The sequence below is a fragment of the Poecilia reticulata genome, chromosome 21, assembly GCF_904066995.2.
Source record: "Poecilia reticulata chromosome 21, P_reticulata-male-v2, whole genome shotgun sequence".
NCBI lineage: Eukaryota > Metazoa > Chordata > Actinopteri > Cyprinodontiformes > Poeciliidae > Poecilia > Poecilia reticulata.
In genome coordinates this window covers 3,396,901-3,413,444 of record NC_088850.1, presented here as the reverse complement: position 1 = coordinate 3,413,444, position 16,544 = coordinate 3,396,901, and the positions used below count along the sequence as shown (strand labels likewise).

General features: G+C 37.6%; 2 protein-coding genes and 1 long non-coding RNA gene across 3 annotated transcripts; 2 read left to right on the top strand and 1 right to left on the bottom strand.

The window, feature by feature from the left end:
- The first annotated feature begins 761 nt into the window (after positions 1 to 761).
- On the top strand, positions 762 to 5,182 carry gpr31 (G protein-coupled receptor 31). The gene is made up of 3 exons (XM_081602175.1): positions 762 to 1,770; positions 1,861 to 2,402; positions 2,765 to 5,182. The coding sequence occupies exons 2-3, from the start codon at positions 1,863 to 1,865 to the stop codon at positions 3,254 to 3,256; spliced, it is 1,032 nt and encodes a 343-aa protein (XP_081458301.1). The 5' UTR covers positions 762 to 1,770; positions 1,861 to 1,862; the 3' UTR covers positions 3,257 to 5,182.
- A 4,245-nt stretch (positions 5,183 to 9,427) lies between these two features.
- Positions 9,428 to 11,783, bottom strand: LOC108165742 (uncharacterized). Its single transcript, XR_001776069.2, has 3 exons — positions 11,653 to 11,783; positions 9,712 to 9,811; positions 9,428 to 9,543 (listed from the first exon to the last, which is right to left on the bottom strand). It is a non-coding gene; the product is annotated as an uncharacterized LOC108165742 (long non-coding RNA).
- Positions 9,501 to 15,487, top strand: LOC103457230 (hydroxycarboxylic acid receptor 2-like). Its single transcript, XM_008397208.3, has 3 exons — positions 9,501 to 9,794; positions 10,376 to 10,781; positions 12,445 to 15,487. Exons 1-3 carry the CDS (start codon positions 9,574 to 9,576, stop codon positions 12,931 to 12,933), a joined length of 1,116 nt encoding a protein of 371 aa, XP_008395430.3. The 5' UTR covers positions 9,501 to 9,573; the 3' UTR covers positions 12,934 to 15,487.
- The last annotated feature ends 1,057 nt before the right edge of the window (positions 15,488 to 16,544 follow it).

Here is a 16,544-nt window from a genome sequence, read left to right as displayed (position 1 = left end):
ATAATCAGAGTTTAAACTCTGAAGTTTCCACGTTGGTGCTCTTCAGTAACAGGATTAAGAGTTCAGTGTGATATTTCTAGGAATCACTCATTCTACATAAACTATTGGTCATTTGTAGGTGCATTTTCTTCATAAACCGCAGAAAAAAACCCTGTTTTTATTGTTTAGTTCAAAATCCTCTATTTATCATCGATGGGTTTTTGCTTTAACTCTGGGATTTATAAATAGATGAATGTTCTCCTACCTTCTATGCTCTGGATTTTGACAGCAGAGAAAGTTCATCAACCACGATTTTATAAAAGTTGTGTGCCACTGTGTGAAATGTAGCCGAACAGACAGAGTTGGCAGCACTGTTGCCTTGCAGCAATCCTAGCCTGAGGCCTTTCTATAGGCTTTCTCTAAAGGTCCAGAACAGACTGGTCTTTCTAAATGATTGTGTGCCTCTGTGATGGTGTCTATTGTTCTGCAAAAGGTAAAGTTTACAGTGTTCCTTACAGCCTATTAATGCCAAGAAAGTTGATGAATTTCAGCTTCCCAATCTATAAATATTATGTTCCTATGAAAAGCATCTGTGAATAGGCGAATTCCCCACAAATACTGAGCATTGAGTTTTTAAAGTTGTCTGTTCTGTAGTGTATCAAGTTTATCTGAGTAAGAATCAACTCAAATGGAGAATAAAAGTAATTTTCTTCTTTCAGAATTGCATGATAATGCTTTGTTTTTCCAGTTTTATGCTGGCAAAAGATGATTAATATCAACATTATTACTAGAATTAAAGAAACAAAGATTTGGGTCTATCCACACTATCTGGAGTGATTTAATCATCTAAACTTCACTTTTATGTCCGGGAAGGAGCCCCACTCTGAAACCAGACCTTGTTGACATGTTTCAATCTGCAACATTGTCTGAACTTGTTGCTGGAGTAGAAAAGGCGTTCAAAGTATGCAGAGTTTGAGGCCCGAAGGCAAACCTCCATTTTATGTGCATTGTTTCTCCTTCAGGATGCAACATTCCTCAAAGCTTCATTTACTTTCCTGTACATAGACCGACAGCAGTGTGTAGGCTTTTCCTTAATTCCCAGAGACCCATATCTGCATACTCTCTGAGGAGGTTTTCTTTAAATATCCCTTCAGAGCACAAATTTTTAAAGTGACATTGAGTCGCTGTCAAAAACTCAGTCTTGGGACAAACTGCAGCTTCTGGGATTTACTCAGACGATCAACCGTCTCACAGCTTGCACCAGGAAACCATGGCATGCTCTGCTGAAAGGTGAAATGTCTTATTTCTGCTCCAGCTGGCTTTCAAGTTAGGTCACGTTAACATGCCTTGACGTGACTCTTACTTCGACATGTCAAGGCCTCACAAGTTTCCAGTTGGGCATTCAGGAATCCAAGCACTTCGAAGTTTTGTTTTAGATGCAGCCAGGTTTTGCTTAGCCCCTCTAACAGAAGCAGAACTATGAATGAGATGTTGCAAACTGGTTCTGGAGCTTTTAATCCAAAAGTGGAAAAGCAGCTGATGACTCACCTCCTCAGCCAATGAGGAGCAGCCACAGATTCAGGAGAGAGCAAAAACTCAGAGGGGATGTTGCTCAGTGGACCTGAGCTACTGCAGGAAAGGCTTCCAGCGCGGATCCCGTCGCACAGAGTAGGACTGAAACTTTTTAAAAGGCGACTTTTTACACACACAGCAGGGCTGAAACCAGAGCTCTGAACCATAACAAAGGCAAAGAAGAAACTTGTTCAACAGGATTTCTCTGTTCTTTGGAAGGTAAGGCTTGATCTACCAGCTGACCTCAACATTTTATGGAACAATTTGCTCTTCAGTTTTTCTACATCTCTGATATTTTCTTATTTGTAGACATGACTACATCAAACAGCACCTGTCCTGTTGATAACAAGGATTTGTATAAGTTCTACGCAGCTGTGATGATTGTGATTTTTATCTTGGCTTTGCCTCTGAACGCATCGGTCCTCCACCTCTTCATATTCAAGCTCAAGTTCTGGAAATCCAACAGCAACAACATTTTCCTCTTCAACCTGGTGCTGGCTGACATTCTGCTGCTGATCTGTTTGCCAATCGAGGCTCATAGCTTCATTAATGGAAACAGGAGGAGCGAGGATAAGTTCATCTGCAAAGCGATGCTGTTTATGTTGTTTTTAAATCGTGGCGCCAGCATCGCATTCCTAACGGTGATCTCTATCGATCGATATTATAACGTGGTGCATCCAAGCAGAAAAAACCTCCTAAAAGTTCTGAAGAAATCTCCCTACATCTCAATATTCATCTGGTTGTTGCTTCTGCCTCTCACCATTCCCACCATGATGAGGAACTTTGACTGCTGCAACAGCCTCGACAACGATAACACGACTAACACGGAAAATAAGACTTCTTGGGAGGCGGTAAGGCTCTTTTCTTGTTTGCATCACCACTGAAATGGGTGAAATGGGAAAAACACAGAAAATGTGATTCATAAAAGATCTATGAAATCTTACATTGAAACTCTTTTGCAACCAGTTTACCTCCTTTGTAGGAAAAAGAGTCACAGCTTATGACAGTATTGCAATAAGTTCTGATGATACTTTTCAGTATCATCTCGGTTATACAATGCAATAATTTGAAAATAAGAAAATGAGTCAATCATTTGGCTGAAAGTCTTGGGAAAGTTTGTCAAACTACTGGCTGATTTTTTTAATGAACATTCTGTTGGGCTGTTGGTGTTTATGACAATCTCAATTTGTTTTTTGTTTTATTATTTTTCCAGAAAACTGAGGACATAGCCAGAGAGACAGTTTTCTTCATCCAGATCGTCATTCCCTTCGTCATCCTGGTCTATTGCACCGTTCGCATCGTCAATCGACTGAAGAAGAAAACCGTTGGGGATAAGACGAAGCTAAGGAGAGCAGTTCTTCTCGTGACCACCGTCATGGTGGTTTTCTCCTTCTGTTTTCTGCCGTGCACCATCGCCAGGGTGGTGCTGCTGTTCTTTAGGGTCAAAGGCCATGAGGATTACGATGAATATCACGAGCTTAACGCAGAAGCCGTATTTGACGGCCTTATGGTTCTCTCCTACCTGGACTGTCTGCTGGATCCGGTGGTTTACTGCTTCTGTAGCACCAAGTTTAAAGCGCTTTATGTCTCCAATTACTTATCTTTTTGCGTGAAAGAAACCCCGGAGCAAATCAGCAGCTCAACAGGAAACACAACACAGTTGGAACGCAACAAAGTGACTTCAAGTCCTGCTGGGTGTTTATGAGCCGATAGCTGCTGTGCAGCAACCAGACTGACTGTGCCTCGGATATGAGGCCCAAGAGAGACTTTATGTTAAATTATGCTGTGAAGATCAAAAACATGAGGAATATTTAAATTCATTTTATATCCTAGATGTAAAAAGAAGTGCTAATGTGGTCATAATTCTAGATTTAAAGCTTCTACTGATGTTGACTTAAGAAGTTCAGAAAGATTTTTTATTGTTTTTTATATTGCCAGTACTTTTTCAACGGAGTTGTGAGTAAAATATGCACATCTGTTTTTGTTTTCTTCTTGAACTGTGAGATGAGTTACAGAACTCCTTCCTGCTACAGGAATCCTCTGTTCAAATCTGTAGCAGAAACTGTTAAGAGAATATTTTTATCCTGAAAATCTAAATGCAAGGGTGCTTTGAGTAGCAACCATACTTATGCAATGAGTCTGTAGTCATTGTTTTAGCAAAGCAAATCAAAGTTAAGTTTGTTATCTACCTCTCTTTCTGACATTTACAGTCATTTTTATGAGATTTAACGGTTACTGTGTGTGATTTTGCTGGGATCTGCTTCACTGTTTTAACAGTTTGCAACATAATCACAAAATACGACTTTAAACTTCCCTGAATTACAGCAGAAGTAATGACTCCTCCTTCTTACCTAGACAGGTGACGTATCCCCCTGTGACGGAACAAGCCCAGCTGAATAAACTCCATCATTTTAGTAATACAGGTGAGAAATGATGAGTAAGTTGCTCTGTGTCTGGTTAAAAAATAGACTAAAACTCCTCTAGATAATCTGTAATCTGTTGCATCTGACGCTGACGTCCATGAGTCACAGCCTTTATGGAATATTACCCAACTGTCTTCCCAGGATAAAATTTCAACCTCTGGGTCGAAACATGAATCAACCGGCAACAGTTTTAATTCCCTAAAGGTCACACCTGCACTTTTAGTCTGGGGAACCATAAAAAAGAGTAAATATTGACAAAGAGTCAGATGGTTTCTCCTAACAAACAGTTTGCTGGTATCCGATACTATCCCAAAGTTTACAAGCACATAAAATGTCAACGGTGCTGCACAGTGGCGCAGTTGGTAGAGCTGTTGCCTTGCAGCACGAAGGTTCTGGGTTCAATTCCCGGCCCGGTCTTTCTGCATGGAGTCTCCATGTTCTCCCTGTGCATGGTGGGTTTTCTCCGGGTACTCCGGTTTCCTCCCACTGTCAGGTTAATTGGCCTCTCCAAATTGCCCCTAGGTGTGAGTGAGTGTGTGTGTGCATGGTTGTGTGTCCTGTGTGTCTCTGTGTTGCCCTGCGACAGACTGGCGACCTGTCCAGGGTGACCCCACCCCTCGCCTGGAACGTTAGCTGGAGAGGCAGCAGCACCTCCTGACCCCACTGAGGGACAAGGGTGGAAAGAAAATGGATGGATAAAATGTCAACACCATGGAGGCGTGTCTTGTTTACTTGCTCACTTTTCTCAAATTTCACCTCTTTACTGTGTTAATACTGTATTTTTTATATGAGTGTCTTTATGTGTCCTAAAATAATCTGTTAAATTTATTCTGGGTTGAGTCTGTTGTGAAAAGTAATCCCATATCATCATGCTGCCACTGCTGTGTTCCTCTGTTCTTTCGGTAGTGCATTTTCCTGTCTTTGGACCAAACAAACCTTCAACAACTGTGGCCTGAAATGTAAATGTTGTGCTTTCTCAGTGCGATCTGTCATTGCTGTTATCACGTCGTAAAATGATCAGTAAATGTCTTCTGTACTGATATTCGACAAACACTTTGACGTCATACATCCAAAGAATGACTTTTGTTTACAAGAGGCATAGTGTAAATAGTTGTTACAACATATTTAATTTCTACTCTTTGCTCATTTATGCAAACATTTAATCTATATGTGTATTTTTGATACAAATAATTAAAGCAAAGATTAAATATGTGAGTATGAGTGACATCTACAGGCACAATGTGCAAATTACAAATATCCCAACCATCCAATCTCAAGCTAAAACGGGAGAAAACGTCACATATAATTATAACTATCATAACTTTGTGTTGTTTGGTTAGTTTAATCTGTTAAAATGAGCAGATTAAAATACTTTAAGACAGAAGGATACACAAATCTCTTGGAGGCAAAAATGTAAATGAATAATACTCTGCATTAACTTGGCTGCACATTCATAAACAGATTCTTTTCTGAACAACATTTTTATTTACATTTTAACATTCAGTCGCTGTTTTTTTTTTATCACACATCTTAAGTTAAAGCCAAAACTAACTGGTACTTCAAGCTGGTCTGAAACAATTAATTGATTAATCTCTTGTTAAAATGATATAGTAATCGATTAATCATGAACTGGAGACACTCAGTTAATGAGAATTTTTAAAAGTCTAATGAAAAACTAAAAAAGGCGTTTTTTAAAAGAACAACATCGTTAGAGTCGTAATTAATGTTAAAAAAATACACATTTCTGCATTTAAGATGAAAAGAAAAGGCTTTGTCTGTGAAAATGTTTAGAGCTCCTCGAGTGAGATAGTTTTAGCTTCACTTGGTTCACATTCTATAAAGAAAAATAAGAATAAATCTTTTGCTGTCCAGTTTTTCATTTGAAAAATGATCAACACATCAACCCTGGATTGTAGTTTCTGAGCTCTACATGCATCCTTTGCTACAAACGATCCAGCGCCCTCTAAAGGAGTGCTATGTTACTGCATTTTATGCAATAAACGTTTATTTATTAGATAATAAACAATAATTAGATTATTTAAATTAAATAAAATAACATAATTTAATTAGATTATTTAAAAATATAATTACATTTATAGCTTATTTGCATTTCCTTATGCATTTTTAATATTGTCTAAAGTAACATTAAGTGGTTAAAGAATGTGCAATATTTTTATCAGATTAATAGTCAGAATAATTGATACAATACTGAGGTAATCCTATTACACATCTTGACCAAATCTCTACAATTTGTGGAAACATTTTCTTTTTACCATCCTGGATGGTTTCAATGCCTGGATCGACTAAATCCTAAATGTTCTTAAACGGCCAGATTGTATTGATAAAAACCAATTAAAATGTTAAAATATCAATAAATAGGTGTTTCAGCAGTCAATAAGTGTTTCTTAGAATAGCATAACATCTTTTCACACCAATCAGTCCATCCAGGATTGTTTTTGTGGTTTTCAGCTATCAACATTACAGATTTTGTGGTGCTAATTTAGAAATATTTGTAAGGAATTTTTACGATATTTGCACTAATATATGATGTTAAATGTGACCTTTTATTAATCCTCCATTGCTCATGAACTATAACTTGACATCAAGTAAGGCTGAGACAGTCAGTCTTGAACCCAAATGTTTTTGGTCAATTTTGAGAAAAACATGTTGATAAACTCAGAAAAATGTGGGTATCTGTTGATTTTTGTGTGAATTTTGCGGTTATTTGTGAAAAACTGGAGGGGCCTATATGTTTATTGGCCAGTGGGTGCAAGACAGAACACGCATACACTCTGTGTGTGTTTGTGTGTGTGTGTGTGTGTGTGTGTGTGTGTGTGTACGTGAGGTGTTGCAAAAGTAACGTGGCACTGGTTTTGTGCAATATTACCTCATGTCTAGAAAATAGTGTGACAGAGCAGAATAATGAGGCAGCAGCAAAGGGAAGTTATATGTGATGCTTTGCAGGAAGTAAAGTTCAAGTTGGAAATCATTAGCTCTGCATGTTTTAGTGCAGGAGGTTAATTTAATGTTTTACTTCAATAGAGCATTCGGTTTAAAGTGTGATTTGTTTCCAATACGTCAATAAGTGCTTTGGTTTGGATTTTGAAATGAGCACCAAGATATTTGTTAATGTTGAATGAAGTCATTCTCTAAATGGAAACGCACCAAAAGCAGCAGTGAGAATAAACACAGCGCTTAAAAACAATATGCTGGTGCTCGTTTACTCCCACCTCTGTGTGATCAGTGTCCACTGGATGATAAATCCTTCCTCTGTCTCAGTGGGTGTGGTGGAAACAGAATCATTTCTCTGAGTAAACATAACTAGACACGTTCAATGTGAAGTTATCTGGTTCTGGAATGCAGCTGACAGACATTACTTGTCCAATCAAACCCCTGAAAATCACAGTTTGAATGATCGTCCCTCACTGTTTGCTATAAACAGAATGTGAGAATTTTCTTTTTGAAGGATTGTCTTTATTCTAGCTAATCCGTCCATGCAGTTAGCCACAGGAGAAGTAGGCTACACCCTGAAAAAAGGATATTTTAAATAAGTTTATCACAGGAGCATCGATCAGAAGTTTGATGTCAGAAACTGTTGACATATTTTACTATTTTTTAGGTTGTTTTCCTTATAGTCCGGTAGACTTGGTTCGATTGGGGACTAAAATGGCAACATTTGTTATTTTCAGCTGCTGCGATTCTCTTTCACATTTAACTGGCAAACGAACCGCATTGAAAAAACCTGTTCCCCTCCTTGCCTGTGGTGGCGCTACACGAGAAACTACTGAAGGAAACAAGAAAACCTCTGAAGAAGACGCTGAACACGACTTTCTTCTTCATGACATGTAAACAAAAATGGAGTGTCGTCAGATTTTAGACGCTGTAGGATTTCTGTTTTGTCTTTGGTAACAAACAACAAACAATGTCTCCCTACACACTAAGGCTAGACTGATGTTTGTTTGGTTGCATTTACCCAGAATGCCTTGCGCCTTAGTTTTTGAATGGGACAACATTTAAACATGAAATTCTTGTCTCTACACTTTATATCTTATTTTTGTCCAAAAAAAAAAAGCTGAAAATGTGATTATGTTCTTTGTTTTGATGCATTTATTATGCATTTATTAAATAGGAAATGCTGCTACCCAATCAGAGTCAAACCAGGAAGAAAGTGGCTCACTACTTCGTTCATATTTAAAAAGATGTATGACATTTAAATATTTCAGATCCAGTATGCATTCCATTCATTTTAATTACTTTAGGTAAACACATGCAGACTTTCTAAAGATCCCAAGATCTAACCTGGAACTTAGCTCAAGAACAAAGTCCTCAGGTCAGTTTGTATAGACGTCAGACATCTTTAAATAGTAAAAACGTACAAGCTGAGAGCTGCAAGTACAGCTACTGGAATCCAGAGTTAATCATGTTCAAGTTGCAATTTATCTGCATTTCATTTCACCATTGGACCTCAAAAGTAACCAATTGTCTTTTTGCAGTACTCCACAAACAGAAGTTCTTGTAAAATCTGTGTTACTGTGTAGCTGTTAATTTTTGAAAGTGAGGCAGCCATGTTGAAACGTGAAATTCCTGTTCATTTTTCAGGCTCAGATCTTGCACATTGCACCTTCTGGATGAAAATGAATTATGTGTTTATACATAACTAGGTTTAATGGCCCAGAATGTTTTATTGTGTGATCTGTAAGACGTGTTGTCATTTTTCCCTCAAACCAGAGCAGCTCTGCAGGTGGAAGGGTGGAGAGAGGGACTTGTAAGTTTACAACCACATGGATTATTTCCAGAGTTTACCATCTAGGAAATGAGTAACCAAGTAAAGGCATCAGGATGGTGAACAATGTCTACCAATAACACTCAGAGTGTTTTCAGAAGCATTAAAATTTAGAGCAGCACGTTGCAATAAAACCGCCATAGCAACTAGTCACCAGCCATTAAGACAAAGAAAACGAAAAACATGAGTCGCTGCTAGTTTAAAATATGTCTTTTCTTTGCTCATCTTCAAATATTTTAATATTTGATGCATATTCTGATACTCAGCTGCCATCTTTTGTTTTGTAGGTCAAAAGCAGGATCTAATCTATCTTTTTTGTTTACCATCAGACATTTATGTAATGTTTTCCAGAAAAACCATGATTTACTCAGTGATGCCTGATGAGAGGAATACTTCGATAAGTGCCGACATGATGCTACAACAGAGAAACTTTCAGGAATTTCAGTTGAAATACAAATTAAATACTAACCAGTCAGATTCTTCATAACAAGGGCTAATTCAGTCTTTTTGTTTCATTTTCCTCTTTAAAGAAAGGAGTTTTGACGTTTCACAGTTAGTTGAGCCACTCTCTTTAACCACACCTCCAGATGAAATATACGTCCTTCCTCTCTGAGGGATCAGTTGCAGCCTTGCCTGAAGTGTAAACACACACACTCAGACGGAGTGTTTTCTCCTCCTCTCTGCGCTGCGTCCGATTTCTTTTGTTTGTTTGGCGTCTCTGTTCCCCTGGGATCTTTTGGCATGGATGGCGAAGGATTGTCTGGGTTTCTCAATCACTGCCAGGATCTGTGAAAGGAACTGTTGAATTAGACGTTTATGAGGGAAGAGAGAAAAATCTGTAGTGACAGACCGTGGCAGAGTGAAGACGAAGGATTCAGTTTGAGATTCATCAAAATGTGTAAAATTACTATATTACCAAATGACACCTGCTTTACACCGAATCGAGACACTTACCAAGTCCTCTCCTACGTGATGACTGTGGAGTTCATTCTGGGACTTCCTCTCAACCTCTCGGTGCTCTACGTCTTCATCTTCAGGTATCACCGATTTTCAGCTGCGAAGATGAAAATTTTATGGCAGAAATTTTCATGACATTAAGGTATAGATGTAGTTAGATTATGAGGTTCAAGTTTGGTAGCAAAGGCTGCTGAGAAGCATTTAAAACATAACATCTGCATAAAATATCAAACAACTTAAGTACATGTAATTCACTGTTAAATTAGGTTGCATGTGCAAACACACACAAAAAACTTTTATGCTATCTGTTTTATGTCAGATGCTTAAATGTCAAAGTGCAGTTTATAGAAATTGGGCTGCATGTCAACAAAGATGCCACCAGATTAATATGTTGCAATAACTGTTCTATCAATCCACGACAGGCCAAACACAGTCTAACTTTTTTTTGATGTAATCACACATTTCCTGAATTAAAGTGTTCTCTGTAAATATAAAAAATAGCAGCCATTTCCTGACATGTGAAACTTTATCAATGATAATATTGCTGAGAAACCAGAATAGTTTCAATCAATCATCTGCAGACGCCAGGAACCAAACGATCTGAGCAGATCAACGTTCTGTTTCTCTTGACTGAATGTTCTGTGAACTGTTTCCTCTTCAGGTATAAATTCTGGAAGAATAACAGCGTGTTCCTCTTCAACATTGTGGTCGCTGATTTTTTGCTGGTGGCCTGTCTTCCTGTTAAAATTCACCACTATCAGCACAATCTGAGGCACAGTGAGGATGATGCCGTTTGCCGTCTGATGCACTTCATGCTGTTCCTCAATCGAGGGGCCAGCATCGGCTTCCTCATCACTCTGTCCCTGGACCGCTACTTCAGCGTCGTCCATCTTGGGAGGAGAAACTGTGTGAAGGTGCTGAAGAAGTCTCCACTGATCTCTGTGCTCATATGGGTGTTCTTACTGCCGCTCACCATACCCACCATGCTCAACAAATTCGATTGCTGCAACAGCCTTGGCCGAAATAACACCACGACTCTAGAAGTTTTGGCGGATGCTTTCAGAGAGGTAACATTCTGGCTTCACTAATTCACATCAATATTAAATGCACAGATATTTACCATTGATTCAATGATGAAAAATTATTTTATACAACTTCTACAACCATATACTTGGCAATCATTCATAGACAGGCAGAGTTTGGCAGTAACATTTACTCAATTATATTCACCTGAGTAACGTTTTGGGGAAAAAAAATACTTTTAGGAGTATTTTTATTAGTGGAAATATAAACATTTGCAGTTCATATTTTGTTTCTTCTGATTATGTAATTTTTAAATATTAAATGATTGATAATTTGATCAGTTGCTCAGTACTTGAGTGGACTTTTTACCAAATACTTTTTTACTTTTATTTGAGTAAAAACATGTTGAAGTACTGCCACTCTTACACCTCTGTATATAGGCCATTTTATTACTCTGAAAACATTAAATACAAACCCAGAGGAGCCAGCTGCCTACAGGAGTCTCTACCCCACATGGGAGAGGTCTAAAGTAGTGATGGGACTCAATTATGATTTTTTTTTATTTTTCAGGGTTTGTGTTTAATTAATTGCATTTTAATAATAATATAAAAAACACATTAATAAAATAACATTTTCAATTCTAACCCTTTTTTGTTTCCAAATTATTGAATAGATAGATAAATGACCTCAACAACTAAGACAAATATTTCAGGAATCCTTAATAATTTTAGGGAACTTTTTTGGTATTTCAACTGTGGACGCCGACAGCTGTCAGCGAGGGACTTAGCATTGAGATGCTAATTTAGGCCAGAACTGCTTCGCTGATAAGCTAACTGCTTTTAGCACAACTTGAACACAACAAGAGTTTGTTTTACAGACTTTTTCAGATTATTTTTAAAGCAGAAAGAAACCTACAGCTGGCAAAGAGAAGGAGCTTTGTTTCATAACCGTTACTTGCGGACAGCGCTTGTGCGTCAGATTCATGGACGTACCAGAAACGCGCGAATACGAAGGTTCCACTCACAACTTCTGTGTGTAAAAAATAAAATGCGATTGTGTTAAAATAATAATAATAATAATAATAATAATAATAATAATAATAATAATAATAATAATAATAATAATAATAACATGTAAAATCTAATTGATTGAAATTAATGTTAAGGGTAACAAAGTTGTTAGACTGAACAAAAATACAAAACCTTGGCCAATAAAAATGTATATAGTTTATATGTAAAATATTTAGTTTCATTGAAGAAAGGAGAAGGTTAAAATCCAAAATGACTAGAAGGTGCCAACAAAGCAGAGGAAAACACATTGTTTCTCTATAACAAGACTAAATAAACAGATAAATCAGAAAGTCAACATTTAGTCAACACATTTGTAAAAATATTTAAATATCCCAGTACTTTGAAAAAATTCTATATTAATTTAAGAGACAGGGTAGAAGCAAGATAAATGCAAAATGTAGCTTTTTAGCATACAGTGCTGCATTTAAGTTGACCTGCAGCTATCTACATAAACCTAGTCTCTCAGAGAAGCAACAATTCAGGCGATTAATTATTACCTACACTGGTAAATCTTTCCACTTCACTCACTAACAGCTGCATTTCTTTAGGAATCACCACTGATTTTAAAATAAAACCTGCAATATCAAACCACATAAAGCACTGCTATCCTGAGTAATAAGCTTTTTCTCCCTTTCAGACTGTCTTCTTCTCTCAAATCATCATCCCCTTCATCATCCTCATTTACTGCACAACTTGCATCATCAATCGGCTGAGGAGGAAATCGATTGGGGAAAAGGCCAAACTGAGGAGAGCCGTGTTCGCCGTCCTGTCTGTCGCCATCGTCTTCTCCGTCTGCTTCCTGCCGTGCACAATGGCTCGGCTGGCGCTGCTGATCGTGAGGCTGAAACAATGTCAGGCGCTGGAGGATGTGGTGGTCCAGGTGTACGACGCCCTCATGGTTTTGTCCTACGCCGACTGCTTGTTGGACCCACTGGTTTACTGCTTCTGCAACTCAGGCTTTAAGGTAGCTTACATCTCCACTTTCTTCCCACCATGTCTGAGGAAGAGACTGCTGAAGTCTCCCTTGACCACACCAATGGTCACAACAACAGGAACTACAGCAACTACAACTACAACTGTAGTCCCAGGCGCTAAACTGATTTCATTGCAAATGATAGAAAAATGACAATTAGTGCATTTTTCTGGTTTAAATGTAGCTCTCATAAAAACTTAACTACTGCTCCACCCGTTAAGGTATCTTCTCAGGAACAAAGCTTTAAAATTTTCCTATTATTCTTCATTGAAAATGTTAGGATAGGTACATGGTATATATAAAATATGTTACATTACATTTGTTGTATAAAATCATTCATAGAAAATGATTTTTGTGTGATCATTTTTGCTCATTTTGAGCCATTTTAGGATGTCCTGTCACTTTAAATCCAAATAAGCTGCTGCTGGCCACGCCCCCCCAAATCAACGTTTACACTTGCCCGTGAAAATAACTGCCAACCGATGCGCAATTACACAACCGTACGTCTTTGAAAAGCATAAGTGGAGCCTCCTGCACAACCAACAATAATGTAAAAAGTGGTTTTTGAAGGATTACTCAAAAACAAAACTCCTGTCTCTTCACTGTAGTTGCTAGGTAACAGTGCAGCGCCTGTTGATTTGCGATGTTGCATTCAGAAGGTTTTCGAAGCAGCCAATTTTCCAGACACCGAAAAAACATGAACTTATTGCCAAAAACATCTTTAATGAAAGTTGTTTTAATGTTTAAATTGCAGAAAAAGTTGGTTTCAGCAAACTAGCCTGTAAATATCTGGAAAGTAATTTATAAATTTATTGTTTGTTTCTGAAAAGTTACCAGTAGGTCATTGAAATGACCCATAACTTCCATTTAGAAAAATCATTTGAGTCTCAGAAAGCTAACCTGTGAATTTCACAAAAGTATCCCATGTGCTTCGAGTTGGCAAATGGCAGACTTCATGAACATAAACATTACATTTCACAAAATTACTTTGTTAATTTCAGGAAAGTAACTTCCTGGGTAGTAACTTTTTAGTTACAGATAACGCATGAGTTCCAGATAGGGAACATTTAAGTTCTAGGAAAGCAAATTGCAAGAAACTGCAGGAAAAAGTAACTTGGGACTTTCAGAAAAGTACGAACATCCATCAGGATGGCAACAGTTACGTTCAAAGCAAATTCTTTAAATTCCAGAAAAACAGTGCTTCTCAATTCCCTTCCCTTTATGTTTTCGCATCCACCTGAATAATGTGTAGTTGCGCCCCTGCTGTTAGTCATCCACAGATTAAATCCAGGTGTTTGGCAGAAGAGAAACCCTTAAAGCAGGGGTGTCAAACTCCAGTCCTCGAGGGCCGGTGTCCTGCAACTTTTAGAAGTGCCTCTGCTGCACCACACCTGAATAGAATAATTAAGTAATTAGCAAGGCTCTGGAGAACTGAGGAGGTAATTAAGCCATTTGATTCAGGTGTTTTGTACCTGTGGCACATCTAAAAACTGCAGGACAGCGGCCCTTCAGGACTGGAGTTTGACACCCCTGCCTTAAAGCATACAAGGCAGGGGGCGAGAGGACCGGAACTGAGAAACACTGCAGTAAATTAACATGCAAGTTTTAGGAAGGTGATCTGTGAATTGTAGAAAAGTAACAACAATTTCAGAGAGTGACCTGTTTCAGGAACCTAAATGTAAACTTTTAAATTATGGGGATTAAAAGTTAAAGTTTCATAGTATAAAAGTCTGTGAGCTCCAGGAAAGCAAACTGTGAGTTTCAGAAAAAGTACCTTTACTTTTTAACTTGTTAGTGTCAATGAAGTAACATCAATTTGAGAAAAATAACGTGTGTATTCCTTGATAGTAGCTTTGTAGTTATAGATAAAGAGCCTCAAGTTTTACAAATGTAACCTGTGAATTTCGGAGAAGTTCTTATGTGTCAGGACAGTAACTTTTACTTTCAGGAACTTAAACCTAACTTTCTAAATGTTGGTAAAAGTAGCCTTTAAGTTTAAAAAAATAACGTGTTAACTTCAGAAACACAACATGTGAGATCCAGTAGACTCCCTAGTTATTATTAGGAAAGTTTCAAGAAATAAACCTGCTTGCTGTGGGATAATAACCTTTCCGATTTTTACATTTTAAAGTCTACATTTTGTTTTGTTGCATTTTAATCCAAGTTGATATTTTATCCACTTGGATAAAAAAATCAACTTGATGAGGCAATCTAGTGGAAATGCTTCTGCACTTTTTTCACCGTAGGGCCTCCATTACTTTACACATTAGCTCTTCGTGTGAAGTATGTTTAATCCTGTGATGTTTGTTCAAGTCAAAACATATAAACCAGTTCGGGTGTTTAGATCGGTCTCATCTTTTGGTTAAAATATTTACATTTTTGTGTTCAAGTAATATAGTTTATGATGTAAATATTTATATATCCAAGAACTTACATATTTATTTAAATTTATTCCAAACCATAAGTGAAAGAGTTGAGATTTTTTTTTAGGTATATTTTGCAGGTTAGTAAAAAAAAGGAGCCCAGCTCATTGTTTAAGACTTTGAAGTGTTGAACTTTTTCTTTCTGAGTCATAAATGTTGACTGGCCATTTTGCCTCCAGTTTTGTCATCACTTTATTTGACTGTTCATGTTGTTGAATCTGTTTCATGTTTCAGCCACGGCTACAAAAATGTCAAATAAATCTTTTTATGCTTTACTCTAACAATTCATGTGGTGTTGTTTATCCGAATTAGATTATTTATGGTCTGTGATGCTGACTGAAGAGCTTTGTATAAGGCTGCTGTAAATACAACCCACTCAGGAAGGAGTCTGGGAGTTTTCTCATTCATTTTCTCCAAACACCCAAAAAGAAAAATCTCCAAACCATCCTAATGAAGCCTTCCTTGCAACATCTAAATATTGATGTTACTTGTATCTCTTGAGGCTCAAATTTCCATTTTTATTTTGCAAGCAATTGCAGAAGTTGGTTTAGATTGTATTATCTGCAATTACACATTCACAGAAAACAGTGAAGGTGTGGACACTTTTACACTGTGCAGTGTTGCAAGAGTAAATGTGGAGGTGGCTGCTAAGCTGGAGCCCACAGGTCTAAGCAGGAAAATATCTGGAAACCATCAACAACTCAGAGGAAAAAGTATGATAACATAAACATAGATATGCAAAGCATAACAAAAACTCAGAGCGGCGTTGAGTTTGGTGCTTCTGATGTATTTTGAAATGGGCTTCTCTCTCTGACCACCCAAGCAAGAAAAAAGTTGTGTAATGCATTTAGGTCTTGAAATACAGTCGGAAAGTAATTTTTAGACATTCTATGTCTAAATTCTGACCCAAAAGGATTAGTTCCAAAACGAGAAATCAGCATCTCATCTGTAAACCTTAACAGGCTGCTTGGATTATAAAACTCTTGTCTAATTTTCCCTAATGATTGTTGCTCGTTGGTTTTGCTGCTTTGCAAACTCCACTGTAAACTGATAAACTACTGCCCTCTAGTGGTAAGAAAACAAACTTTCAGATTCAGCAGAATTATCTTTGGTTAAAAAGAAAACAAATAATGAAAAATTAATAAAACAGGATATTTGTTTTATTAATTGTTTAAATTCAGATGATTTCAACTCCATTTGGTAGGATTGAACTTTAAAGTGTATGATTTGGAGTAATGTTTTGACCTTCCCGACTGGCTAATCAGGAGATCCGGGATGTTTCCCGGCGGGCAGGTCTGACGTTGGTCAGTGTGAAATTAGCTGCTATCCCAGTATGGCAGG